The sequence below is a fragment of the Phascolarctos cinereus genome, unplaced genomic scaffold, assembly GCF_003287225.1.
Source record: "Phascolarctos cinereus isolate Bilbo 61053 unplaced genomic scaffold, phaCin_HiC Scaffold_2;HRSCAF=192, whole genome shotgun sequence".
In the NCBI taxonomy this organism is placed as follows: Eukaryota; Metazoa; Chordata; class Mammalia; order Diprotodontia; family Phascolarctidae; genus Phascolarctos; species Phascolarctos cinereus.
The window spans coordinates 34783452-34811045 of NW_027555625.1; the positions used below are offsets into that span (position 1 = coordinate 34783452).

Here is a 27594-nt window from a genome sequence, read left to right on the forward strand (position 1 = left end):
GCGATCATGCATTTCTATACATAGGCAGCCCTTAAAGACCTGCATAACGGGCAGTAATTATCATAAGAGGTTATTCCCAGAGGCAAATTTAAGAAAAGAAGTCGGAAGGATGGATGGCGCTTTGTACCCGATTCTGTGCGCGGGGTAGTAGGAGATCCTGAGTCAGAAGCGGCGGCTGGCCACTAACTGAGGTCCTCCGGACCAAGTCAGTTTCCTCAGCGGCAGACCGAGGGGACTGGGCTGCATGGCCTCCAAGGGCCCTCTCTGGTCTGCAGTCTATTCTCCCCTCTTCTTTCCTCTCTTTCCCCTCCTTCTCCCGCTCCTCTCTCTTCCGCGCCTTTCCTCTCTCCTTTCCCCTCCCTCCCTCCCTCCCTCTCCTTTACCGTCCTTCACTCTTCTCTCCCCTCCCCTGCTCCCTCCGTCTCCCTTCCGGTAGCACAGGCCCCACCCCCGCCTTCGCCCCGCCCCACCCCCGGTATTTTGGTCCTAAGTGGCCTGCGTAGGGGCAGCGGGAACATGGCGGCGTCCGCTTTGGCGGCACGGGCCGCCGCAGGTCGGTGAGAAGCCCGGGGCTCCGGGGTGGGAGCACCTGACGGGGCGCGGTCGGATGCGGTGGGAGCGGGCAGGCCGGGCGGGGCTCTCCCGGAGTCACCCCGCTTCTCCAGGGCCCGGAGGCCCCGTTCCCCGCCCCTCCCCCCATCCCTACGGAGCGAGGCCGAGTCCGCCACTCCGCCCCCGCATGCGCAGTTTGTGCTGGCTACGTCTCCTTCCCCTCCCCCCCACGTTGTTAAAGGGGGAGAGGGGAGGAAGCGTGAGTTGGGCTTCTGTGTAACGCGCCCACCTGCCCAAAAAGATAGGAAGTGTAAGAGAGATCCTCGTTTTACAGGTGGAGAAACTGAGGCTAGGGGAGACAGAAAATGTCTTTTAGTCAGCATGCAACCATGAAGCACCTACTGTGTGCAAGGCCCAGCCACAAGTGTCTGGAGGCAGAGGATGATTGGGCCTGGGGCGGGTCTTCCCCGACCTCCCGGCCCCCAGCCCAGCGGCTGGAGCTGGGGACGCCCGAAAGTGTAGAAGTCAGAACTAGATCTGGCCCCGTGGTTGTGTAGGTGGGGGAGGGGGGAGGATGGGGATGACGTCAGGGTGTGAACCTGCCCTAGGAGGGGGGGTGATGCCCGTGGCCGCCCGGTTGGGGGTGCCCCTGGGGCATCCAGGTCAGTGTGTCCTCAGAGCCGGCGGTGAGACGCTGAAGCTGCCGGTGTCCATCTCGGAGTCCTCTTCGTAGAGGTCACCCAGCGGGACAGTGTGGCGAAAGAAGAGAGCCGTAGGATACTCCCAGGGAGCGAGCCATGGATGGAGACTGAGGAGGAGGGCGGAAACCCAGAGAGGGGAGGGCATCCGGCAAGAGAGGGGGGTCAGCGCGGCCGAGGGGTCAAGGGAGGAGAGTAGAGGGGGGGGTCAGCGCCGCCGAGGGGTCAAGGAAGGAGAGTAGAGGGGGGTCAGCGCCGTCGAGGGGTCAAGGGAGGAGAGTAGAGGGGGGGTCAGCGCCGTCCAGGGTTCTAGGGAGGAGAGTAGAGGGGGGTCAGGGGTCGCCGAGGGGTCAAGGGAGGAGAGCTGCCAGGTGCTGTGGAGGGGTCAGGAAGGATGAGGACTGAGAAAAAGTCAGCAACTCTGACAATTACATGATCATTGCTAACTTTGGAAGGAGCAAGGTCAGGTGAGTGATGCCAGAAATCAAACACTGCAGGATATTTAGAAATCGATTGATTCCAGTAGCTCCTTACTACTTAGAAAATTATAGATTTAGAGCTGGAAAGGACCTCGGAGGTCATTGAACCTAACCCCCTCATTTTACAGATCAGGAAACCAAGGCACGCAGAGTTTAAGGGATTTTCCCCAGGGTCACACAGATATTAAGTGTCTGAGGTGAGATTTGAACCTACGGCATCTTGACGCCAAGCCCAGGTTTCTATCTACTTCATAACCCAGTTCTCTGTCTTCCTTTATGTCTCAGCTAAAATCCTATCTTCTGCAAGAAGCCTTTCCTAATCCCTCTTAATATTTTAGTGCTTTCTCCAGTACAAAACGTATGCTTGCCAAAAAAGACTGTTTTGTGGAGAACTCACACAGGGCAAGCGTTCACGGAGGTCAGAAGAAATGATACGAGGACACTCCCGAGATCTCTCTTAACTTTGGAATTGATTGTGTGACATGGGAGACACTGGCACAGGACCGCCCAGCGTGGCGTGCCCACGTCAGAGAAGGTGCTGTGCTCTATGAGCAAAGACGAATTGAGGTAACTCGAGAGAAATGCAAGATACGCAAACTTAGAGTCCACCCCAAAGGTTCACAAGGACTGTTTGCACCCGACCTGTGGTAGAGCCTTCCAGGCTCATACTGGGCTGATCAGCCCCAGTCAGCCGCACTAAAACTGGGCTCTGGCACAGCGATGTCATCTTGGTCATCTTGGTCCTCTTGGAGAACAGAGGGCAACAACCAACCAGCCATTGCCAGTTTGTCCTGTTGATATCTGGTACCTACTGTGAGCTTCTTGAGAGCGAGGGCTGTTTTTGGTATCCCTGGCACTTAGCACAGTGCCTTGCACATAGTAGGTGCTTAATGGAAGACATTCTTCCTTGGCTCCATCCTACCTCTCTTGCATGATTGTGCATCACTCTCCACACACTGTACGGCCCAGCCAGACTGCCCTCCTTACCATCCCTCATACATGACATTCCACCTTCCATAACTTTGAATAGACCATGCCCCGTGCCTGGAACATGTTCTCCCACGTCTAGATTCCTTGGCTTTCTTCAGAGCCCACCTCCTCGTGTTCATTTTGTGCATATTTGTATGTGTACGTTTAGTCTCCCCAAATAGAGCATAAGCTTCTTGAGGGGAGGGACAGTTTCACGTTTTTCTTTGTATCTTTTATATCTAGCACATTGTAGGTTCATGATAAATGCTTTTTAGTTAATTGGGAGAGTAATTCAGCAGAATAAACCAAACCATTGGCCATGTCCAACAACAGATGACTCATTCCTCATGTATTTGCGCCCATCCTCTGCTGTGGCGATTGGCTTACAGCGCTATTCTCCTTTATGGTGTTGCTGTCATGTAAATTGTCCTTGGGCTTCCTCAGTTTCTCCTCATTCTTTGTATTTATCATCTGTTGGATACTCTGCATAGTGCTTGGTATTCATAAGGTCCCCAGGCAATGGGGACCCATCCTGTTTCCCTTCTTTGCAACCACAAATACGTGGAATGATAGCACCTCCCTCCCAGGGTTGTAGTGAGGGGGAGATGAGATGATATTTGTAGAGGCTTTGCTATCTTTAAAGTGCTCTACAAATGCCAGCTGGTATGATTATCAGGAAGCCTCTCTCTGACCTCCCTGGGATAGACGTCCACTGTGGTAGTGTTGGTGTGTTCACTTTGGTGAGGCCCTTGGGGTCATTCCAAATGGTTTTCCTGACTAAGTCACACACAGTTCCATCAGCTATGCCCTGATGTATTTGTTTGCTCATGACATCTCCAACCAAGGCCATCTCTGGCTTTGTTAATTGGGTAAGTGGGATAACCTGAGCTTGGAATTAGTATTTCTCTTATTTAGCACTTTGGAGCATTCTGTCACACGTGGTTGTGGGTAGTTTGCATTTCTTCCTTTGAAAACTGCCAATTCAGGGGGCAGCTAGGGTGGCACAGTGGATAGAACACCGGTCCTGGAGTCAGGAGGACCGGAGGTGAAATGTGACCTCAGACCCTTACTAGCTTTGTGACCCTGAGCAAGTCACTTAACCCCAGTTGCCAGAAGGAAAGGAAGAAAGGGAGGAAGGAAGAAGAAAGGAAGTTGTCTGTTCATATATTTGGACCACTTTTTCTATTGGAGAATGTTGTGATAATTCTCCAAGCTGTGTTGTAAGCTGCTTGAGGATAGTGATCACGTACCATACATTTCCTGTATTCTCCACCATGCTATATGGCCACAGTAAGAACTCAGGAAATGTATGATGATTGTTTGGGTACTTAATGCTGTCTTGCAACACTTGGTAATTTTGAGCCGATGTTTCACGTAAACACCTTGCGCAGAATTATGTTAATGATCTCCTATCTTTCCTTCTCTGTTCACAGGGATCATTCGACCCCTGCATATTTTGGTTTCATCAGCCTTCCGAAGCTGTTCCAGCTCTATGCGCCTGGTTTCCACACTGTCTGGACGACCTCTCAGCCACATTCAAGCACCGCTTGCTTCTCCTGCTGCCAAACTAGTTCCACCTGTTAGAAGTCTGGCGTTTGGGCACCCTTCAGCAATCCTTAATAGGTACAGTCTATTTCAGGAAATACCATTTAGTTAAGCAATAACTCAATCAGACGAGTAAAATTCTAAAAGAAAAGATAATTTTCAAAACTGATGTGGGATTAGATAATGATTCTCTCTATTACTACCTGGTTTGTATTATTTTAGGCCTTTTCTTACTGTATATGAAAACAGGGAGCTATCAGCTGCAGAGCGAGGATGACTGCCCCATGGTAGGGAGGGTGTTTCCAGATAGGGCCAGCTTTCTGAGCGCAGATGGCTGCAACACACATCGGGTACCTTCTTCAACACTGGTGGCCAAAGTGGAGGGTTAGCTCAGCCAGCTCGTGGATGTTTTCCACATCACAAGATAATGACAGAGCCTCTTCTCTAACGTTCCTGGGGTGGATTATTTAACCTCTGGGGAAAAGTCTGCAGAGATGGGGATCCCACTGCCCTCCTGGACAAGCTAGTCCACTTTTATACAGCTCTGGTTTTTAGGACATTTTGTTGGCATCAAGCCACGATCTATCCCTCTGTGCCTTCCTCCTGCTGTTCCTAGTACTGCCCTGGGGCCATGCAGAGCAAAGCTCATCCCAGTCCACCTAAGCCCTTTAAACACTTGAAGCCTCTCCTCTGGGCTAAACATCCCCAGCGTCTGTAACTGCTGTTCTGTGGTGCGGCATCCTCTGAGCGTCTTACTTCGCGCCCATTCCAGTGTGTCTTGAGTTTGCTGAACAGCAGCCTTACTCTCATTGGCGAGGTCGTTCTTCCTCATTGTTTGTACCTAAGAATTCCATTTTTAAGAACTTTCCATCCTCCTTAGGCCTGCAGTCCTCCTGATCTTTTTTCTGAACCCTGTGAGAGGTACACTCAGAATCTAACATGCATGGGATTGCCCGTTTTCCTCTTCTTTTCTATCACGTGCTCTTAAGATGGAATGATTATTTCCTCAGAAGGTTTCTGTCATTTTGACCTGAATGGCTGTTTCCACCTTCATGATCAGAATCAGGTCTAGAAGAACAGTGTCCTTTTTCAGCCCATTACCTTTTGAAAGATGTGGTTATGAAGGCAGGTTGGACATTGAGCAGCTCCCTGCTTTAGGCAGAGAGCGGGCCCTCAGGTGTGTGGACAGTGGAAGGCCCCTATTATAGTCGGCTCAGCCTTGGGGTGGTGTGTGTGATCCCCGCCAGGACTGGCAAGAACCACGTGCCTGCTGATGTAGGACAAGGGGTCATTCTGGCTGGAAAGACAGGAGACATTGGTCTGGCCATCCATTCTCATCATTTCCTCCCCCCCCGGCCCCCGCCACTTTGGTGCACTTAGTGGATTACGGGATTTGGGAACTTAAAGAAGGCTCTTTTACAGACAAGAATAAAAAGGCCACACGTTCACTCTCGTGTCAGTTTCTTGTGCTGTTTGACTGATTTCTTGGTGTACAATAAAGTGCTAGCTCATCTCGTCACCCGAAATGCTGGTGCAGTTGGCTTTCAATGGAAGTTGTTTGTTTATTTCGTCTTTCAGTGTCAGCCCTTTGCTTCCAGCCGTCCTACGACCGCCAGTCAGAACTTTAATCTACTGTAGTTTGAGAAAAGGAAAACGGAAATCCGTCAAAGCTGTGCTCTTCAGGTTTCTGCGACTACATTGTGGTCTGTGGGTGAGGAAAAAGGTGAGTGTCCCCCTCATACCGTACAGAGAGACGTGCTCCGGCCAGGTCTGCTGTGTCTGGTCTCCAAACAAAGTGAGGCTCATCTCTCTGGAGTAGATTCCACAGAGGTGAGATTTGAACCCAGTTCTTTAGACACAAGCCTGGGCTTTTTGCACTGGACTGTTGCTTTCTACTGGCAACAAGGTCTGATAACGTTAATGGTATCTTCTGTAGAGACCGAGCACTAATTCTTCTTAGTCTGGGCATTCTTTTTTTCCCCCCCTTTGTGAGGCACTTGGGATTAAGTGACTTGCCCAGGGTCACACGGCTAGTAAGTGTCAAGTGTCTGGTCCGAGGCCAGATCTTCCTGACTCCAGAGCTGGTGCTCTATCCACTGTGACACCTAGCTGCTCCTTGGTCATTCTTTTAATTGTCCATTCTTTTCAGATCTATTTAATAAATGCTGACTGTGTGCAGAGCACAGTGCCTGACACTGCAGATAAGTGTTTTAGAGAAGACTTGGTGCTGTCTTCATGGGACTGTACTGACTAGTGCAGTGGCTGGCACAAACTGGGGCTGTCCTGGTGTGGGGTACCTGCAGCGGCTCTGCCCCGTGGCTGTGACTGAATTCTCGATCCCGGACCTGGCGGGCTGGTCAAGGGATGGCAGGCATGCAGAGGCTCTGCCCACGAGGTCCCGCAGAGACCAGTGTTGGTCCTAGCTGTTCCCTGGGCACAACGCTCCGTGGAAAACACGTCTGACTTCATGGTTATCTCATGAAGGGACTGTAGCGGGGGAGCTTGCAGATGGACAGGGTTTGTGAGCATGCATGTGCATGCATGCACACACACTCACACTCTCACACACACATGCACCCCTCCATCTAGGTTGCTTTCAGAACTGGAGGAGCTTTTCCAGACCTAGCTTTGAGGTACAGGACGAGCAAAGTGAAGCGTCCAGAGGAACATCCTTATGTGTCTGTGGTGGCCCCACCTGAAGCCCGGACTGCCTGCTGGGGAGGCCGAGGCTGCAGGACCACGTGAGCTCTAGCATCCTGAGCTGTTCTGGGCTAGAGCCCAGTGGGGCCCACACTAGATGTGGCATCACATGGTGAGCCCTGGAGCAGGGGCTTGGCTGCCAGGTAGCCTAAGAAGGGGTGAACCGGCCCAGGTTGGAAGGTGCAGCAGGTTGAAGCTTCCCCGCTGATGCAGGAGGACCCAGGTCCTGTCAGGGAGCACCTGAGTGAGAAAGGAGACCCATCAGATTCTACACCTGTCGTGGTGCAGCCTCCCCTCTTCCCCCAGCACCTCGTTTCCGTCTCCTTCCCCCCTTCTCCCTCAAAGGGCCCTTCTGCCCCCACCCTGACTTCAGAGCATGGCCCCCCTCCCTCCTGCTGCTGATTTCTTTGCTCGTTTGTCTTAGAATTATTTTACTTTGCTTTACCCATGCAGCCATGTCTGTACCCACATATGTGGTGTCGCTCCATGAGAGACCTCTGAGCCACACCTGCTGTTGTCACCTTTGCACCCCCGGCATGCTACATGTGAAGGCCCTTAACACACGTTTGTGAGATTGGATGGAAACTGCAGAGCAGTGTGTAAATGTGAACTCAGTATTACTGTTTAACTTGCTGGCCTCTGTTTTTATGGTGAGACTGACTTTAAGAAACCCTGCCTTTGTATAAAAGTCCAGATGTAGGAAGGAGATTAGATTAGAATTGGAAGTTGGATTCCTCTTCTTCTGCAGTTGATTCGTGTTGCAGGGTTGATTCATGTAAGTGGCAAACGTTTTTCAGTGCCGCATGTAAATATGAAGTTTATGCACCTCCTTTCAAGAGCCTCGGGTGTGAAGGCTTGTATACACTGATGCAAGCCTTGGCCCGCTTATTTTCCTCGCTATTTAACATAAAAGTTCTTCGACCCAGACGTTGACTCAGCAAGGTTTGAGGCTGGTAGGCTGCCTCTTTGCCTCGAGGGGCATGGCATACACTTGTCTAATTGAATTTGGAGAAGACAGCCCGGTTTGGGATGGTGACGTTGGTGAGGTTTGCTGTCCCTCCTTCCCTCCCTCCCGAACCCAGGCATCACTGTGTGGATTCCACAGCTTGTTGAGCAGAGAGTTGAGTCCCAATATAATTATTGTTAAGTGGTCAGATGGCCCCTTGTTTGGATTGATGGGTGTTGTAGCCCCTTCCACCACGGTGCAGCTGAGCACTCACTCTGGGCCTCGTGGTGGGCAGCACGCGTGGCCTCTTGGACTTGGTGGGGGGGGAAGCAGTGACCCGTGTGGTCACTGGTTTTAGCCAAGGTGTCTTTGGAGCTGTGCCCTTGTGCTTCACACACTGAAGCAGCTGATAAAGCAGAAAGAATTTGGTGAAAACCGCCTTAAAATTTCCGTCTTGATTCCCTTTTACCACTGGGAGGTTAAGCTGTGTTTTCCCATAAAGATCAGTTTGGCCGACAAGGAGGACTCCTCAGCAGCTGGTAGACTGCAGAGATGACACAGACATCCTTGGGGGCCGTGCAGGCGGCATTCACTTGATAAACACCTTATGCCCAGGCCTGATGTTCGGGGGACAGGGCTGTCCCTCGTCTCACTGTCCTGTTGTCTGTTTCCTGGGCTTTTGGTTTAACTCCACAATCATTTTCCTTTCCCTCCTCCTCTGACCCTCACTTGTAACCCAGCAAAGCCGACAGCATTGCCTAGTATTAGACCGTGTCTCATGCTTGTATGGAGAAACTAGCATTTTAGCAAAATATATGTGTTGGGTTTGGGTTTTTTCACTTCAAACGTTTATTAAGACCCTACTATGTGCCGGGTCCTGTACGAAGCCTGGGAATACAGAAAACAGCAGCTGACCTGGGCATTATGCTGAAAGTCACTCCCCTGTAAAGACAGATGGAGCACCATTCACCTCAAAAAGATTGTGTCTTAAAGCTCTGAATGGGAGAATCCAGGGGAGCTGAGGAACTGTTAGGATTCCCTAAGTTAAATGTTAAACTGTCTGTTACCTGACATTCAGTGATCTGTCATTTCCACTCTGACTCACCCACCGTGGCATGTGTAGATCCCAAGCAGGGATGCGGAGATCCCTCCGGATTCCCAGAGCGTCTGCTGAGTCATCACAGAGAGATCACTGTGCCAGTTAGTGCTGGGTGGAGTGGACCGTCTGCTCGTCCCTGCGACGTCCGTGTTCCATGGCGGCTTACACGGGAGCTCTCCCCTTTCTCCGACCAGGCCAAAATGGGTGAACTGCGATTACTGTTAGTCAATTGTGTGTTCTGGTGCTGTGCATGTTCCGAAGAAGTCAGGAGTGAGCAGATGAGAAATACGGGACAGCCTAGAGAATGCAGACAAGCTGGCGTGATGGCAGCCTGGTTCTTCCCGTCACTCCTTCAGTCACTTCCTCGCCAGATCAAGGCAGCTGTGTGAGCATGGAGGTGTAGAGAGTTGGGAGCCCATTTAAATCCCTTTGTTGCTTTGTCTCAACAGGCTGGTTATAAGAAGAGGTTGTGGAAGAAGAAGCCTGCACAGAAAAGACGCCTCCGCGAACAGGTGTTCTGCAACAAAACACAAAGCAAACTGCTTGATAAAATGACCACGTCTTTCTGGAAGAGGCGGAACTGGTATGTCGATGACCCCTTCCAGAAGTACCACGATCGCACCAACCTCAAAGTGTAGGCCTGCCGACACGGGATGTTTGGGACGGGACGGGGGGACTCTTCCTTGTGTGCAGATCTTTATATCTCCGTACAAAGATGAGTAAGGCAAATGGTTTAAATGGCAACAGTACAAAATACCAGAATAAATCAGACTTGGTGACAAATGGCTATGTATTCATTATACTGATCTTTGTGGGGAAAAAAAACTTTAGCAGAAGGTGATATATATAAAATACCTGTGGTATATTCAACATCTTGTTCTTGTTAACACCAGTTCATTGTGTTTTTCCTTTCCTTCAGCAGTCATTTATTAAGGGTCTGCTAAGGGCCAGGCACTGAGGGTTCAGAGACAGGATGAAGGGGCTCTGCCTTCACTGGGCTCGGATGCTCATGAGGGGAAGCACCACATACCCAGGAAATTAAATACAAAATATATACAGATTGGCTTCGTATAGAACATAGCCCTTTGAGCTGAGCTCTGAAGGAAGCTCGGGATTCTCTAAGAAAGAGAAAGAGGGAGAGCACTGCAGACCTGGGGCACAGCCAGGGCAAAGGCGCAGAGAGAGGAGATGAGATATTGGGCACAGGGTATGGGAAGAAGGCCGGTTTGGTTGTGATGGAGAGTGCATGCAGAGTGAGGTGCGGTAAGCCTGGAAAGCCAGGGTTTTAAAGACCATGTGGTCGCCTTTATCATTTTCCAGACCAAGGAACTAAGGCTTTGCTGTAGATGTGATTGTGTTAGTTCAGAGCAAGAGGGAGGGGAAACGCTCGGATTACGGAGGCTGAATTTTTAGATGTTCTCATTGAAGACCAAGAGGCCATCAGACGAGCTGGGGAAATTTCTGAGTTTAATGCCATTTATCCATCTTTATTTTCTCATTCTCCCATTCATTAGAATGCATTTCTCATTTTCCCAATGATATAGTGTAAAATTAGGGTGAGTGTGGAGGAGTGACACATAGTCATAGCAAGTTTAGGGCAGGTACCTAGCAGACCCTTAACAAATATTTGCTGACTTAGTGGGAATGTCCCTTACAAGATTGGTGAGAAGGAGCTGTGTGGAGTTCTAGTTTGGAGTCCTTTAAAAAAGTGTTGCTGATAATGGTGGAAGGTGGGGAGGGATCTCCTTATCCCACAGGAATAGAGCTGAGTGGAAAGGTCCCAGGGAAGTGACCATTGCTAAAAGGGGGAGGCGAGAACCAAGGCAATGTAAACCAGACAGAAACTCCATGAAAGGTTAGGCCAGGACAGTCAAGTCCTTCAAACTGAGCGTTAGACAATGAAAAGGATATATCATCATGGGGGGGTAGCTTTGGCGTTGGCTTCCCAATCCAGAAGGTTAAGCGTGGGCATGTCATTGAACAGTGAAGATGGGTCAGACATTTTAAGCTGGGAAAGAGTCCAAATTTGAAGCATGGTGGTTGGGCTGGTGGCTGGCTGGATGGGCATTCCAGTGTCTGCTTTCTTAAATGTATTGATTTCATCCCACTTCTGAGTAACCACCAGTCCACAATTTCTCAAGTCTTCTCTCCTGTATTTTCTCACCTCCAACCTGCTAAGGAGGTGATCAGAACTGTTCCAGGACAAGGAAGAACATTCCAGTGTCATTGTCGGCTCTTTCAAACCTTAAAGAAAGGAGGTTTGATAAGAGGCACTTTTAGAGTACCTTTATTTTCTATTTAATTCAGAAAAAGGAAAGGCAGAAAATTGCCAGCAAAAACCACTGTTATCTAGGGCAGTGGTCTCCAAAGTGGGGTGCGTGCATGACAAGCCCTCGGTGTATGGACCACCCAATGGGAAGATGTGTTGTACCCCACTCTCCCCACGATAGCCAGTCATGGGGTATGTCTCCAGCACAGTCCTGTCACCTCCTTTACCCATTAGTGCCCAGCATTTCCCTCTGTTCTGTCTTCTCCCACCTCTAGAGAAGACCCCTCCTCAAACCCCCAACTTCTTCTCACACACCAAGTGTCACATACTTGGTGTGCTTATAAAAACCTGACCTGGCTCGCTCCCCCCTCTCCACCAGTTGTGTGGACAATGTTGGGAAAACATGTAGATCCTTAGCTGCCTTCTCTGCCAGCTCTGTGCTCCAAGGAAATAGCTGCTGAGTAAGAATTTCACCTGCCTGGGTTTCATTTTACTGGGAGGGATTAAATTTCCAGCATTAAAATTCCCCTGCTTGGCTGGCTGAATGGATCTAATTAATTGAATAATTAATAATTATTTAATTATAACTGATAAAACATTCACTGTGATTTCTAAAAAGTGAAATGATCACGCTCCCTAACACATTCTAGCTTGTCCCAGTGCACATAGACATCTGTCAGTGTAAAGAGCTGGGGAATGGTCACGACAATCTTCAGTGTGACACCCATTTCCTGGTGATCTCCAGGCAAAGCGCTTAATCATTGTTGAACTGGAGACAGCCGTTTTTCTTTTACAAAAAAAGACAAGTGTTCGACAGTGGCTGATCTTTTCTGTCGTGGCAGTTGGCTGTCGGGCATATGTTCCCTAATAGATAAAAATAATCACAATCTGTCCCTTCAAGGTAAAGGGAGCATTTTAATGAGTGAGCAAGGAACTGCTTTTTCTAAAGAAGCTTGTGCCATAGTGAGACCTTTTCTGAAACCAGATATGTGGAAATGTTTTCATCACTATGTGATTTTACTGCCAAAAATGCGTTATCTTTAAGACCTCATCTCTGCACATTTAAACCTAGAGACACACTTCTCCAACCTGTTTTAAAATCTTCCAAATGAAAAGTTTCAGTGGATTTTCAACCCATTTGTTAAAAATACAGAAATTCAACAACTTCCAATAAGATTGCAAGAATGATTGTTTGATGTCGGAGAAAGTGGAAATTTACTAGCCAAGTTTTAAGGAAAACTTTTGCATAATTGTTGTTTAGTTGCGTCTGATTCTGTGATCCTATTTGGGGTTTTCTTGGCACAGATCCTGGAGTGGTTTGCTATTTCCTTCTTCAGCTCACTTTACAGATGAAGAAACTGAGGCAAAAAGGGGTAAGTGACTTGCCTAGGGTCACACAGCAAATAAGTGTCTGAGGTCATATTTGAATTTAGATCCTCTTGACTCCAGACCAGGCATATGGCGCCACCTAGCTGCCCAATAATTGCATAATTAGTAGATGAAAAAATACAGTTTAGAAGGAGCACAGTCAAGGATGCTCTCCTATTTGTATTGATGTAGTTTTGCAAGGCAGCTTAATGTGGCTGTGCTAGCCATTAAAACCAAGCCCTGTCTTTAGAGCTTGAGGGGGCCTTGTAGGCCAGAGAGTCCAATTTCCTCATTCTACACATTAGGTGACTTGTCCAGGGTCACACAGCCCGGAAGTGTCTGAGGCCAAATTGGAACTCAAGTCTTTCTCATTCCAAGATTGGCACTCTATCCACTATTATGCATGTAGTTTTTGCTGGGTGGGTAATTCAATTCTTAAATGACTATGACATTCAAGGTTTCTTAGATTTCTATCTGTAGGGTATTTGAGTACTTGAATACATTTGGGTAGTGACTTTTAAAAAATTATAAAATGATATGATTATTTTAATTGTTTAATGAATTTAAAAATGATAAACTTGAACTGTGCAGATAGCTAGGTGGCACCATGGTAGATGGAGCACTGGGCTTGGAATCAGAAAGATTCATCTTCCTGAGTTCAAATTTGGTCTCAGACACTTAGCTGTGTGACCTTGGGCAAGTCACTTAACCTGTGTTTGCCTCAGTTTCCTTGTCTGTAAAATGGAGATAATACAGTGCCAATGTTGTTGTTCTCTGTCGTGTCCAAGTCTTTGTGACCCATTTCGGGCTTTTCTTGGCAAAGATACTGGAGTGGTTTTCCATTTCCCTCTCCAGCTCATTTGACAGATAAGCAAATATATAAACCGTTTATTTCCTCCCCTTTGCCCTGTTTCCCTGCCTCTTCCCAAATGTCAGATCAAGACTCCTGTTCCTTTGGCATGTGTCTGGGTTTATTTGGTTTTCCAAGCACTTTCCCTTGTCACCTCATTTTCTCCAAAGGGTCACCCTCAGAAATGGAAAAGAGGAAGGAATGGGGCAAAGGAATCACTTTGTAAGCCATTACAAAGGCACCATAATTAGCCCATTTTTAGAGATGAGGAATTCTGTGTTAAGCCACTCAGCTACTTAGTGGCCAAACTTTGGGCTTCTGACCCTTTCCCACCATCCGGATACATCAGAGGAAAGAAAAAATCAACTTTCCCTCATGCCCACCGTGAAAAAAGAACTTTTTTTTTAAAAAGAAAGGTTAAGACTTTATTTATTCAAGATGAATATATCAAGCAAGAAATATAACAAAACAGCAGAACTTTTGCCTTTGGAATATTGTCATTGACATCGCTCCCGAGTGGTGTTTGTGGTACTGCTATTCTGTGACAGGTTTTTCTATGCTGATTACAAGAAGTCAACTATCGTCAGTATGCACAGTTATGATCCTTAATCTATCGGCTGTTTCTCCGAGGGTGAATTGTGGGAGTATAAATAGTGAGTGTCCTTTCCCATTTCAAACACTGTGCCGGGTGGAGAGCGGTGGGTACCTGAAGCTAAGACAGAAGCAAACCCAGTATAAACCACAGCTGGAGTTGACCAGCATTTTATCACAAGGACAAGGACACTTTACAATGTAAAAACACACATTTCAAAGACCAGCTGAAGCTAGCAGGTGGCTTAGTTGAAGCCTGGAGAAAGCTGTGCTAATCTGCCTCTCCCATGTTAGAGGATTAGACCGCTGCCCCTCCCCCCACCCACCCCCCATTCCCACTCCCACCAAATAATACATGTGCCCAAGGGCTATGAAAAAATATAAGTCAATACATAACCATTACAGACCTTTGAGCTAGCATTTTGTAAACAACCTCTGTCTGTAATTAAGCAAATTAAAAACATTGTCTTATTTTGTGGACAGAGCATACCACTAAGCGTACATTTGGAGGCATTCACATTTCATGTCAGTCTATACACAAATATACAGCTTGTTGGATAAATACACATTTTGCCAGAGATATGAAAACTCAGTTGTACAGTGAATGTCTGAGAGAGAAACCGACTCCCCCGTATTAACACTTGAAGGAAAATTGAAACAGTCAAGTTTACATTAAGACAGCAGCTTGGACACCTTTTCTTATTTTTACCTAGAATGAATAGTAATACAGCATATCTGAGAGTTCTTCACACTTTTTTTTTTCGCATAATTGAGTGCAAATTTGTCTGCTTCTACTTGTCAGAATTTCCTGTTGCATAATAGTGAGGGGGGGAAAAGCTTGCTCACAATAGGATTCTAATTTCTGTTGAAGTTTTTTTTTTGTTTTGTTTTTTGGGGGGAGTTTTTTTGCAAAACAAAAAAAGTTGCATAACTTAAGCATGCAAGCTGGGCTCCTCAGTTTTATTCTGGGCACATTCAATGATTCTGAATATTCCCTAGTTGCTACCTAAAAGGTAAATATCTTTCTAAACCATAGAGTTTCTATTAATAACCTGCCTTTGAGGTACATTTGAGGGAAATCACTTTTCTTCCAATAACATGTGGAAGTATTGTGACAAGGGGAAAATACTTTGCCCTCTTTTTTTTTTAACCAATAGTGCTCAGGGTTTTCTCTTAACTCGTTTAGAAGCGGGTTTTTAATTTTGTTTGTTTTGTTTTGTTTTTAAGGATGCTATAAAATCACTTGTAAAGGACCAAAGGGACAGACACTGGCAGTTTCTGAGCCTGCTGAAATCCAGCCGGTTCACCATCCCCCTAGACCCCTTGCTGCACCTTAACTATGTTAATAATGGAACAATCTTTAATAGAGCCTGGTTATATATTTCAGTTGACAGCAAGTCTTATGTGGTACATAGTAGTAACACGTGTTTACTAGCCTACGGGACAGATGAAGGGTGAACACAGTCAGAGCTAAGGGATTGGTTAACTGCTTTGTGAACACTGCATGCAGAATACACTTACATCTCGAAAGCACAAATACTCAATATAGCTTCTCCCTCTTCTTTCCTAATCTGGGGATGAAAACACTATCCTAACACTTAGACTAAAATGAAATCTAACCCAGATTCTCCTTTTAAAAAAAAATTAGGCTGTCAATTCTATATGATGAGTCTGGACTTGACTCTTTTCCCATGGGGTGAGTTCATAAGCTCATGGGAAGTGTCTCTTAAAAGCTACCATGCACAGATGAGAGGAATATTTAGAATTCAATGGGAAGCCACACATAAATCGTGTTTTCTAGGACCGAGTTTTGCCACTAGAACTCTCCCCAAATCTTTCCTGCTCCTGTTATCACAGATAATTGCAAACATGTCTAGGATGTATTGGAAAGCCTCTCTTAAAAGTAAGAGCTATGATTCTAGCTTCTTTTCACACGATACTGATTTCATGAGCTGTCGTGACACAAGGTTTTTCCACCCCTCCCATCTCTGTCCGGTGAGAATGGTTTGGGTCAATGCAGGGAAGATGATGAGGAATCCTTACTGTGACCTAGAGTTTCTCATCTGCTAAGCTCCTTCTGTCTGGGAGTCCATCTGACATCCCTGCGAGGTAGGTGCATGGTCACATCCCCAAGAAGCTTTGCAAGGTGAAGGGTCCTGCCTGTGGTCACATCAAGCGTGACTGTCAAGGTCCTAGCCCTGAATCCAATGCAGAGACCATGCCCCTTTTCACACCTTCCCTATTGCATGGTGTTCAGCTCACTGTTACAGCTCAGTAGGACATCTGGGAAACCCTAAGGCTCACTGGGAATGGGAAAGAAAAACTTTGCAGAGAGGAGTGACCACCTGATCTCTCTTCATCCCATCTCTATTTTTTCTGTCCTCACTCATGTAGTGAAATACTTGCCAGGCACCCACTTGAGCTGTACCTGGAAGCTTTTACAAATTCTACATAGAACAAGAATGTTGGCGGGTTTGTTGCTTTAAAAAACAAACGTTTTTTTCATTCAGTCTCTTTACATAACTGTAAGCCATTGTTGGCCACTGGAAGTCTATTTATTTTAACCAAAAATACCATAAAATATAAAATACATGATGATCCAAAGTATTCTGATGGGGGGGGAGGAGGATATTTTGTTTTAAATACTATCATTTGCATTTATGGGAATAAAAACTAGGTAAACAACTGATAAATTACAAACTTATACCCCAAACATTTCTGTATTTCAGAAACACAGCAGAGATGACTTCCACAATGATGCTTTTTTCTCAAGTTGACTGAGCTGTGAATACTCCCAACCTCAGAGACTTAGAGGTTATTCCCTGTTATCCCACCCTTAGCCCCTTCTCCCATGAAAATTAATTTTAAAAAAAGAGGAAGAGGAGAGAGAGAGAGAGAGAGAGAGAGAGAGAGAGAGAGAGAGAGAGAGAGAGAGAGAGAGAGAGAGAAGGCCATGACTACAATGTTGCCCACTCAAAGCACACCCAGCTCCCAGATTTCTATGTTATTAAGTGAATAGCTCTTTAAGGCAGAGAAGAGGCGTGCTGTGGATCTCGGTGCTGCTGGCTCATCTCACTCACATGGTTTCAGTGGCAGGGGATGAGGTACATTTCTTCCTGAAGCGAGATCGAAGGATCCTAGGCGGTGCCTGTTGGGAAGACCAAAAAAAAAAAAATGTCATCAATTAAATTGGTCAATGTCACCAATTAAATGGCTTTGCATATTGGTGGAGGAAGTTTCTACACCAAGGAGATCCCTCCACATAGGAAACTGAAGATCCAGACAAGAGTAATAATCAAAGGAATGAAATGCAGCATGGCGGAGCAGACAGAGGGAAGGCTGGCCTCAGATCTAGGAAGTCCTGAGTTCTAGTTCCATCTCTGACACATTCTGGCTGTATGGCCCTGGGCAAATCACCAGGCAACTCTCCAGGCTTTAACAGTGGCTAGACTGTATCGGTGAAGGGAGTCTTTACACAGGGAAGTTCCTTCTGTTGATGAAATTGTAATTCCTGACCCACCATCCATGAGTCACAGGATTAAAACTACCTTTCAACTTCTATAGGAAGCAGAGACACGTATCTGTGGAGCATCTGGTGAGAAGTCATAGAATCTCGGAGTTGGAAGGGTCATCCTGGGTCATCTAGTCCAACTTACAAATGAACAATAATGATGATAGCATTCATATGGTACTTTAAGGTTTGCAGAGCCCATACGATGAGGAAACTGAAGTAAACAAGTTAAGTGAAGAGTGTCTGATATATTTATGACCATAGAATGGAAACACTCCTGTTCTCGATGAGAGCCTTGCCAGTATGGAGAGAAGCCAGCTTCACTGGAAGGACCCTCATCCTATGTGTGGAGTTCTTCCACACCGTCCTGAAGTTATCCTATAAACACAAGCCAGGGGTTGCAGAGCAAGACAGATTTTGGGTTTTTTTTCCATTTTTGCCTTTGGGTTAGTGTCACAATAGCCAGGATGGCACCTTGCCTTACAGAATCTGTGCCCCTGGGAAAAGAAAGCACGCCCTTTCTGTGGGGTGTACTTCACATCTCCACCACCAGATAGCCCCAGACTCCCCTGCCCTCAAGTGGTCTCTCCACGTGGCCACTAGTTACCAAGTCCCTTTCCACAGGGAAGTGTCAGCCGATGCCCTAAGAAGTGGGGCAAGAATGAAGGACAAACAACAACAATAAATGACAAATAGGAAGAAATCAGAGAAACTTCTGAAGATTTGTATTAACAGATAACAGAGCAAAAGAGTAGAACCAGGAGAACGGGGCAGCTAGGTGGTGCAGTGGATAGAGCACCGGCCCTGAAGTCAGGAGGACCTGAGTTCACGTCCAGCCTCAGACCAAACACTTGACACTTACTAGCTGTGTGACCTTAGGCAAGTCACTTAACCCCAATTGCCTTAAAAAAAAAGAGTTGTTTTGGGGGCAGCTAGGTGGCGCAGTGGATAGAGTAACGGCCTTGGATTCAGGAGGACCTGAGTTCAAATCCAACCTCAGGCACATAACATGTATTAGCTCTGTGACCTTGGGCAAGTCACTTAACCCCATTGCCTAGCCAAAAAAAAAAAACCAAAAAACAACCCAGGAGAACAACTTACCTGATACCCACAATGACCAATCAGTCAATCAACAAGCATTTAATAAGTGCTTAATTAGTTAATTAATTAATGGCCAAGCACAGAAATCAAACTCTAAGGAATGAACCAATCCCTACTGTCAGAAACACTTAGGAACCCTGATCAATGCAATTCATGAATTTAAAAGACTGATAAAGCAATTAGCCACCTCCCCTCAGCAAAGAGGTGATCAACTATAGGGGTGAAATGAGCCATTTTCAGACATGGCCAACTTACTGATTTGTTTAGCTTGACTCTACTTATCTGATACAAGGGTGAGCTCCATAGGAGAGGGGGCAAGAGTGACTTAATAGAAAATCACAGATGCAGAAGAAAAGAACATCATTATGACATAAGAAATATACAAAGAAAAAAAGTAATTCAAAGTAGTAGAGAAACAAATTGTATAATTTTATTACCAAAGTCCTAACTATGATATAAACTTCTTTTAAAACAAACCATATAACAAGAGTTTTTGGTTTTACATACAATCCTCTTTTTGTGTGTGTGTATTTAAATATTTGCATTTGGAGCACCCGCCCTAGAGTCAGGAGGACCTGAGTTCAAATCCAACCTCAGACACATAACACTCACTAGCTATGTGACTTTGGGCAAGTCACTTAACCCCAATTGCCTCACCAAAAAAAAAAATAATAATAATAATAAAATAAAAAAATTTTTAAAAATTTGCATTTGTTGGTGATTAAGTTTGTAATTTTAAAAAAATTTATAGGACAGAAGAATTAAGCAAGAGTAATCTATGTTTCAGGGTCATCTGAGCTGGCGCAGTGGATAGAGCACAGGGCCTGAAGTCAGGAAGAGGAGTCTTCTTCCTGAGTTCAAATCCAGCCTTAGACACTAACTGTATGACCCTGGGCAAGTTACTTAACACTGTTTGTGTAAGTTTCCTCATCTGTAAAGAAAGCTTGAGAAGGAAATGGCAAACCACTCCAGTATCTCTGCCAAGAACACTTTCAAATGAGGTCATGAAGAATCGGACATGACTGAACAACAATGAGGACATAAAAGGCATGAGCAGAGGCATGAGTTTAAATTCCAGGCTTGCTGATCCCCCTCTCCCCCTGCCCAGCTTCCCTGCCCCAAATCCCCAACTTTGGCACATCCCCCAGAGGAGGGAGGGGAGGCATGCCTTCTTTTGTGGGATCTGAAGAGTCTCAAGGGTAGATTGGAAGAAGACTGGGGAGAAGAAGGGGTCTCAGAAGTAAGGGCTGGTGCCTTTTCCAGGCTTCATAGGTGATTGATCATTTTTATTGATATCTTTGTTTCTATACCACCTTAATTGCCAAATATATCCTCCCTCCCCTACCCAACAAGGCATCCCTTACAGCAAAAGAGAGAGAAAAAAAATGGTTTAGCAAAACACACATCTACCAAGTCTGATGGTGTAAGTAGATTTCATCTTGAATGATAGTGGACATTTCTGTCTACCAAGGGAGGTAGTATGGTATAATGGCTAGGGCGCTGGTCTCATGAAGACTTTGTCTCTGACATCTATGAGCTGTGTAACCGGAGGCAAGTGACCTCACTTTTCTGTGAGCCTCAATTTCCTCATCTTTAAAATGAGGATAATATCTACAGAGGTGGCTGTGAGGCTCAGTTGTGAACATACACAGGTACACATACATGTAAATATGTGTACGCATGAATACATGTATCAACATGTGTGTATGTGCATATACACATCTGTATACACACATATATCTTTGCAAAATTTAAAGTACTAGATAAATATCCACTGATGAGATTCCCCAAGTGGGACTATTGCACATGAACCATAAAGCATTATGGAAACGTGAGCCCCTAGTAAAACTCTGGGTAAATAGCAGATCTGCAGTTGGGAAAAGGAGTTTCCATACTGGGAGTTCCCACATTGCAAAATCGCAAGACTCCATCCTCCCTCAAAAACCAACCCAACCCAACCAAACAAAAACAATGACCTGTCTCCAAAAAAGTAGCCATCTGTCTTTGGCCTGAACAACTCCAGGGATGGGAAATCTCTTCAGAAAACCCATTCTCAGCAATGTTTTCCCTTAGCTAATGAAATCACAGATACAGTTCAACCCCACCCCCCACCCTGCCCCCAGCCATTTTTTTTTTTAAAGCATAGCCATACAGGAGCAGTCAATGCATTAACCTTCACTGAAGGGAAGAGCTAGGTCCACTCAGGGAGTACGTGGTGCTTGTGACACCTAACTGAAAACACATTCTCCCTGGACTTTTTAAAGGGCAAAACCACCAATTGTGTTGAGTCCAATCCCAGCATCTACTTTCGGCGCCCATCGGGAGTCAGAGAAGACAAACTCATCTGGCAATTTTGTTACTAAGCTGTCATCCTACCACCCAGGTTTTCAAACGAAGCACTAGGCTTTGGCACTAGGCTGTCACATTAGAATGAGGTCGGTTTGAGTTCGTAATGTAAGATTTGACACCTAGTAAAATGTGGGTGCTTCAAGGCCTCTCATTATCCACAAACCCTAAACCCTCTCTTGCTTCCTTCAGCTAAGAGGGGCTCTGATTCAGCTGCCCTGCAGAAGCTGCTCCCCAAGAAGGCGAGATAAGCAGGGACACAGCCAGCCCCATTGAGCTCCAGCCTCACTGTAGACAAGAGTATGGGACTTGGAAGCCAAAGGACGTGGATTCTAATCCAAGTTTATTCATAAATAATAAAATAATAATAATAATAATAATAATAATAATAATAATGCAGTTAGGTGGTACAGTGGATAGAGTGTCTGGCTTGAAGTCAGGAGGACTTATCTTCCTGAGTTTATTCATTTCTAATAATAATAATAGTAATAGCAATAGTAGTAGTAGTAGTAATAAGGAAGCTAGGTGGGACAGTGGATAGAGTGCTGGGCTTGAAGTCAGGAGGACTCATCTTCCTGAGTTCAAATCTGGCCTCGGACACTTCCTAGCTGTGTGACCCTGGGCAAGTCACTTAACTCTGTTTGCCTCAGTTTCCTCATCTGTAAAATGAGCTGGAGGAGGAAATGGCAAACCACTCCAGTATCTTTGCCAAGAAAACCCCAAATGGAGTCAGGAAGAGTCAGACATGACTGAAAAATGATTGAACATCATCAAAATAATAATAATTGTTTTTATTGCTAATAATAATGATAGCTATAGCACTTTCCTCACAAGATTTGTTGTGAGAATTAAACAAAAGGAGACACATGTGGTAAGTACAGGGTCTGGAGTCAGAGGTCCTGGGTTTGAATGTCTGTCTTGCCATTTACTAAAGGTGTGACGTTAGTTAAGTGACTACTATCTGTGTAAGCCTAGGCGAGTCACTTCACCTCCAATGTAAAGTGTGGGGGTTGGTCTATAGCAGGCTTTCTGCAATGCTACCCCCCCCAGACTCTTTCAGGGGACTTGCACTATTTTCATAATAATAATGACATTATTTGCCTATTACAACACTCTTCCCTTTTCCAACTACATATCTGTGTGCGGCCAGATTTTCTTCTTCTACTTTAAGCAAAAGAACATATCACAACAGACAGCTAAGAGACTCCAACTGTCTTAAGCCAGACATCAAAGAGACTTGCAAAAAATATGTAAAACAATGCCACTTTTCTCCCTAAACTTTGTTTGAGAAAAATATAGTTATTTTCCATGAGACTATTTTATTTGTTAGCATATAATGAATTTGTTACGATTTTAAAATGAACAAATGGATAGTTTAAAATTTTATCAGCTTTAATTTCTAATATCGTATTAATAGCTATAACTCACATGTACAAAAGCTTTTTGGTGTCCTCAACAGTGTTAAGAGTGTAAAGGGGTTCTTGATCATTTTAAAGGGGCCCAAGGCCAAAGAGTTTGAGAATTGCTGGTTTATATGATTTTTAGGGTCTCTTCAAGCTCTGAATCAACAGTCCTATTCATGTATGGAAGGAAAGTCCTATGTTAACCGGTAAGCGCTCACATCAATTATTATTCTGACTAGACTGCAAGTTCTGTGAGGCCAGGGAATGGGTATTATCTAAAACAAGGTCTCCTCTTGTCTAGAGTACTTAGTGTTCATTGGGTTGGGTTGTATGAGTGAGGGGGGAGCTCAAGAGTTGTGAAATTTTCCCCTGGCAATCTCTCTTCAATTTCTTAGTGCACAGGAAAATTCTGAAAGGCAAAGAGCTGTCCTGGAAGCCAGGAAGACATCTCTTATACGTGCTGGCTGGGTGACCCTGGGCCAGTCACTCTTTACTCTCTAGGCAACCATCCAAGATGCTAAATTAGAGAGGAAGGGGCTGCCCTGCTCTGGTAGAGTTTCCAACCCAATCCCTTGCCCTATCCTTATGCCTCCCTTCAGTAAGGCCCTGAAAGAAAGTGCACATCTTCTGCCCTCTACCCCAAGGCCATTCCTTAGCTGAACCATGTAAGTCACTCTGAGACTCTGAATGAGTCACTAACCTCTCCATGCAGAACTCTCCTGCAGAACTAATGCTGATCTGCATTGGAAATCACTGGTCTAGTCCAAAATAAAAATGACCCTAGTCAACCCAACAGGATCTTGGTGCAAAGCGTATCCTACAACCTTGACCTTGAGACTCATTTGAAATACTTGTGGTCTCTCCCACTGAGACACGGGACACCAGGTACCTCCAGAGGTGTCTCCGTCTTCCGGGGAGCTTTAAACTTGTACATATAATCCAACAGATCCTCCTCCTCCTCTTCCTCATCGGAGAATATCAATGGGTCCTTGTCCCGGTGTGGGTGCGGCTTCCATAACTTCACACCCCCCTCATTCACCTCTCCCTCAACCACTTAGAGTCCATTTAAAATCTAGACGGAGGAAGACAAAGTACAGTGAGGACAGGTCAGGTCGGCAGTGTCCTCATGCACAGGAGGAGTGAGACCACACGGTGTTAGAGTACACATTCTGCACAATCCTCCATGCGTGGTTAGAAGCTTGAAGTGACCCTCAGACAGCCAGAGGTCATCAGAGCAGGGAACCTGGGAAATTTGCTGAGTCCCCCTTCCCTCTCACTTTACAGACGAGGAAACTGAGGGACTCAGTGCCTGTACTCATCGTTGTTGAGTCGTTTCAGTCATGTCGGACTTTTCATGACCCCATTTGGGGTTTTCTTGGCAGAGACACTGGAATGGTTCACCATTTCCTTCTCCAGATCATGACAGATGAAGAAACTGAGTCAAACAGGGTTAAGTGACTTGCCCAGGATCACACATCTAATAAGTATCTAAAGCCTTATTTGAACTCAGATCCTCCTGACTGCAGGGCTGGCACTGTATCCACTGTGCCACCTAGCTGTCCACCTGGTCCACAGTAGGTTCTTAATAAATGTTTGTTGAATTGAAATGAATTAAGTGACTTGCCCAGAAGTTGGGCCATTCAACAATCATATCATCTTTGTGTGTGTGTGTGTGTGTGTGTGTGTGTGTGTGTGACCAATATCTCCTGGTGATGTGAGTGACCTTTTTTTTTTAATTACTGTGGCTCCTCCTTCCAGATATAATCGATATTCCCTACAACAAAAATTGAAGTTTTCACCAAGTGACAGTATTCAGTGAACAAATTATCTGCAGAATCTAGAGTTCAGTAAGCTTAACCCAACAAGCATTTATTAAGTGGAAAAAAAGCTTCAGCAGTCACATGGATAAAGTATTGGCCTCTTAAGCCAAAGTTTGTGGGTTCAAGTCCTGTCTAGGGTGATTAATTGAGAGAGGCAATATGGCCTACTGCCTAGGGACTTAAGAGTAAAGAACGTCTGGGTTTAAATCCTGCCCCAGGCCATGTTATCGTAGGCAAGTGACTTATCTTTCCAGTGTCTGTTTTCTTATTTGAAGGTCTCGTCTGGCTCGAAATCAATGATCATAGGCTCTAATAATCAATGGTCTTACTATGCCTCAGGGACTATGCTGGGAAGGATACAAACAGAAAAACCAAATGGCCTCTGCCCTCAGCAAGCTGACATTCTATTAAGCGATTTGCTGGGATGCAAGCTTCTTTGTGATGAGTCAGAGTCAGTCATCACATGAAGCCAATTTGGCCATGGCTCATATGTTTAGTGGTTGACGGCCTTGATGCTTGACCAATTGATTTTAATGAGCATATTCCCTAGCTCCTGTTGAGTCCTGTATGACATAAGTATCTCCATGAAAACTAATTTTTTTACACTAGTTTGAGCATCAAATATCAGGGACCAGGGAAGGAAAGGGATCTCTTGGGGCCTCCCAACTTATTGTCCTATATGGGCAAATATAGGCAGCTAAGTGGTGAAGTGGATAGAGCTTCAGGCCTGAAGTCAGGAAGATTCTTCTTCCTGAGTTCAAATACAGCCTCAGACACTAGCTATGTGCCCCTGGGCAAGTCACTTCACCCTGTTTGCCTCAGTTTCCTCAACTGTAAAATGGGGAGGTTAGATTGGACCACCTGTAAGGTCCCTTCCAGCTCTAAATCTGTGATCCTGTGAATGACATTTTAATAGTCGCCCTCATTTTTCTGACAACCAGCAATATATAATAAATTCCTATATGTCCTATTGTCTGCCTTTTGTGTAGCAAAGTCTCTACCACTGGAGCGTGGTGTGCTGTTAGGACTTACATCCTCTTTATTAAGAGAGATGTTGCTACACTGTAATAACACCAGCCATGGGGAAATAATTGAAAGAATGAACAAGCTTTTATTAAGGAAGGTAACGTTAAGAATTTGGATACAATTCTCATCTGGCTGTTTGTTGCATCCTCTTGCTCTTCCAAGATGAAGTCAACAGGGGGCAGCATGAGAGCACAATAGTGTTAACTGAGCCTCAGAGCTCGCCAGGGATGGAGCAGCTAAGAGTCTAGACATATTGGTGTTGCCCAATGGCGTATCCTGGCAACTCTGGACTGACCTTCGGCTCCTCGCTTTCCCTCCTCTTCCAAATCAGAGAATTTTGATATTTTTCCCTTGTCCTAGATGATTTGGGTGGAGAAATACTGATTTACAGTCAACTTACTAGAGGTGTGACTGTGCAGTGACTTTACTATGGAGGGAGGGGGAAGATGGAAAGTGGGAGGGGAGAGAGAGAGAGAGAAGAGAGAAGAAGAAAAGGAGGGGAGAGAGAAATGAGGAAGTGATGGAAACAAAGAAAGAGGGGGAAGATAGAAAGATGGAAAGAGGGAGAGACAGAAAAAGAAGAACAGGAAGAAGAGGAGAGGGGGAAGATGGAAAGGCAGAGAAAGAGGGGTAGAGAGGAGGAGGAAAAAAGAAATAAAGGGAGAGAAGGACAGAAAAAGAGGAAAGGAGAGAGGGAAGATGGAAAGATGGAGAGATGGAGAGAGAGAGAGAGAGAGAGAGGAGAAGAAGAAGAAGAAGAAGAAGAGGAAGAGGAGGAGGAGAGAAGGAAGAGAGGGAGAAGATGGAAAAAGAGAGAGAGAGAAAGGGGTAGAGAGAAGGAGGAAAAGAAAGAAATAAAGGGAGGGAAGGAGAGAAAAAGAGGAAAGGAGAGAGGGAAGATGGAAAGATAGATAGAGAGATAGAGAGAGAGAGAGAGAGAGAGAGAGAGAGAGAGAGAGAGAGAGAGAGAGAGAGAGAAGTGTGTGTGTGGGGGGGAAGATCACTTGGTTCAGCCCTTTCCTTTTACAGATGAGGAAATCGAGTCCTAAAGAGAGGATATGACTTGCCCAAAGTCACACAGTTAGTAAGTGGCCAAGTTAGGATTTGAACTCAAGACCCCTTGCCTACAAATCAAGTGTGTGCATGATACTATTATGAGATACAACCTAGAGTCCCAAGCCCTAAGTTAGTGACATCAGAGCCCAGAGGGGCTGCCCCTCCCCCCCAAATCAACTTAAAATTTTGCTGTCTATACTTAAGCATATCTGTTTTGTCCATTCTGTTATTGTGGGCTCAGGAAAATTTTACCCTTGCTAGGAAACATGTCAGCCAGACAAGCAACAGGCCCCAAACCCATCTTCAAACCTCTTCAGATCTTCCGGTTAGCTCCCAGGGAAGCAGTGTGCTCTCCTCAACTTCCCCTGTCCCCTCCCCTTGGTTACTCAGCCACATCCCCTCCGCCACCCCAGGACGTCCCCAGCTCAGCAAACACAAATCCATCCAAGACTAGTTAGTGAAAAACCAGCGCGCACACAGTGGTAAGTGAGTCAAAGGAAACGCGTGCAAATCCAGAGCACTTACGTCAAAGTCCCGTGATATTTACATAGAGAAAAGAAAAGAATACACTGTTAGAAGAAATCCCATACGCACATGCTTTAGCATCAAGGAGCTTTTCCCTTTCTTTCTATTGTGGGCTTGTGACTCAAGGGGGAAAAAAATCATCTAAGTAAAATCCATATCAATAAAAAGAGCCTCCCCTCCTTTTTTTGAGGGGAAGGGTTGATCAATCTATTTTTAGATGCAGAAGTGAGTTCCAATTGCTTGCTTTTTAAAATGATGAGAAGGAAAATGAAGTTATATTTAACAAATACACAAAGAAATAATACATATATTTTAGTTCTAAATTGTGTATGGGGTGGGGAGAGGACTTGTTAGGAGAAAAAGGAAAATGAAAGGAAGATACACGGTCACATACATAGTGAGATGCTGAGGCAGAGAGGTAAATCAAGGCAGAGAGAGACTTGAGAGGCATAAGCAGGAGATATGGCATCAAGGGAGGCTGGGTGAAGGAGAGGCTGGTATGTAATACTTAACATAATCCCTTGTTAATCCCCTACTGCTCCTCAAACACTATGCCTCATCTCTCATCTCCAAGCCTTTGCAATGGCTGTGCCTTATGCCTGGAGTGCTTTGTACCCTCACTTCTGCCTCCTGGTTTCCCTGGTTTCCCTGGTTTCCCTCTCTAAGATTCAGTTCAAGTCCTATGTACTTTGAGAGGCTTCTCCTTTAAGAGGTTTCCCCCCCACCCCCTCCAATCAGGT

At 45.6% G+C, this 27594-nt stretch overlaps 2 protein-coding genes across 4 annotated transcripts in view; one reads left to right on the forward strand and one right to left on the reverse strand.

Annotated features, from left to right (window-relative positions):
- The first annotated feature begins 444 nt into the window (after positions 1–444).
- MRPL35 (mitochondrial ribosomal protein L35) lies at positions 445–9771 on the forward strand. Of its 2 annotated transcripts, none has more exons than XM_020969507.2 (4): positions 445–553; positions 4132–4321; positions 5822–5966; positions 9438–9771. In XM_020969507.2, exons 1-4 carry the CDS (start codon positions 517–519, stop codon positions 9624–9626), a joined length of 561 nt encoding a protein of 186 aa, XP_020825166.1. In that variant the 5' UTR covers positions 445–516; the 3' UTR covers positions 9627–9771. The 2 variants fall into 2 exon arrangements, with proteins under 2 accessions (XP_020825166.1, XP_078005416.1); XM_078149290.1 differs by lacking the exon at positions 445–553 and adding an exon at positions 2061–2296.
- Positions 9772–13887: 4116 nt separating this feature from the next.
- REEP1 (receptor accessory protein 1) overlaps positions 13888–27594 on the reverse strand; it is a 141607-nt gene continuing 127900 nt past the window's right edge. Inside the window, exons 8-9 of one of the 2 annotated variants that reach the window (XM_020969497.2) lie at positions 23317–23480; positions 13888–17214 (exon numbers count right to left, since the gene is read on the reverse strand). In XM_020969497.2, the coding sequence (XP_020825156.1) occupies positions 17143–17214; positions 23317–23480 (236 nt within the window). In that variant the 3' untranslated portion in view covers positions 13888–17142. The remainder of the gene's footprint in view (positions 17215–23316; positions 23481–27594) is intronic. The other variant, XM_020969498.2, reaches the window with a different exon arrangement.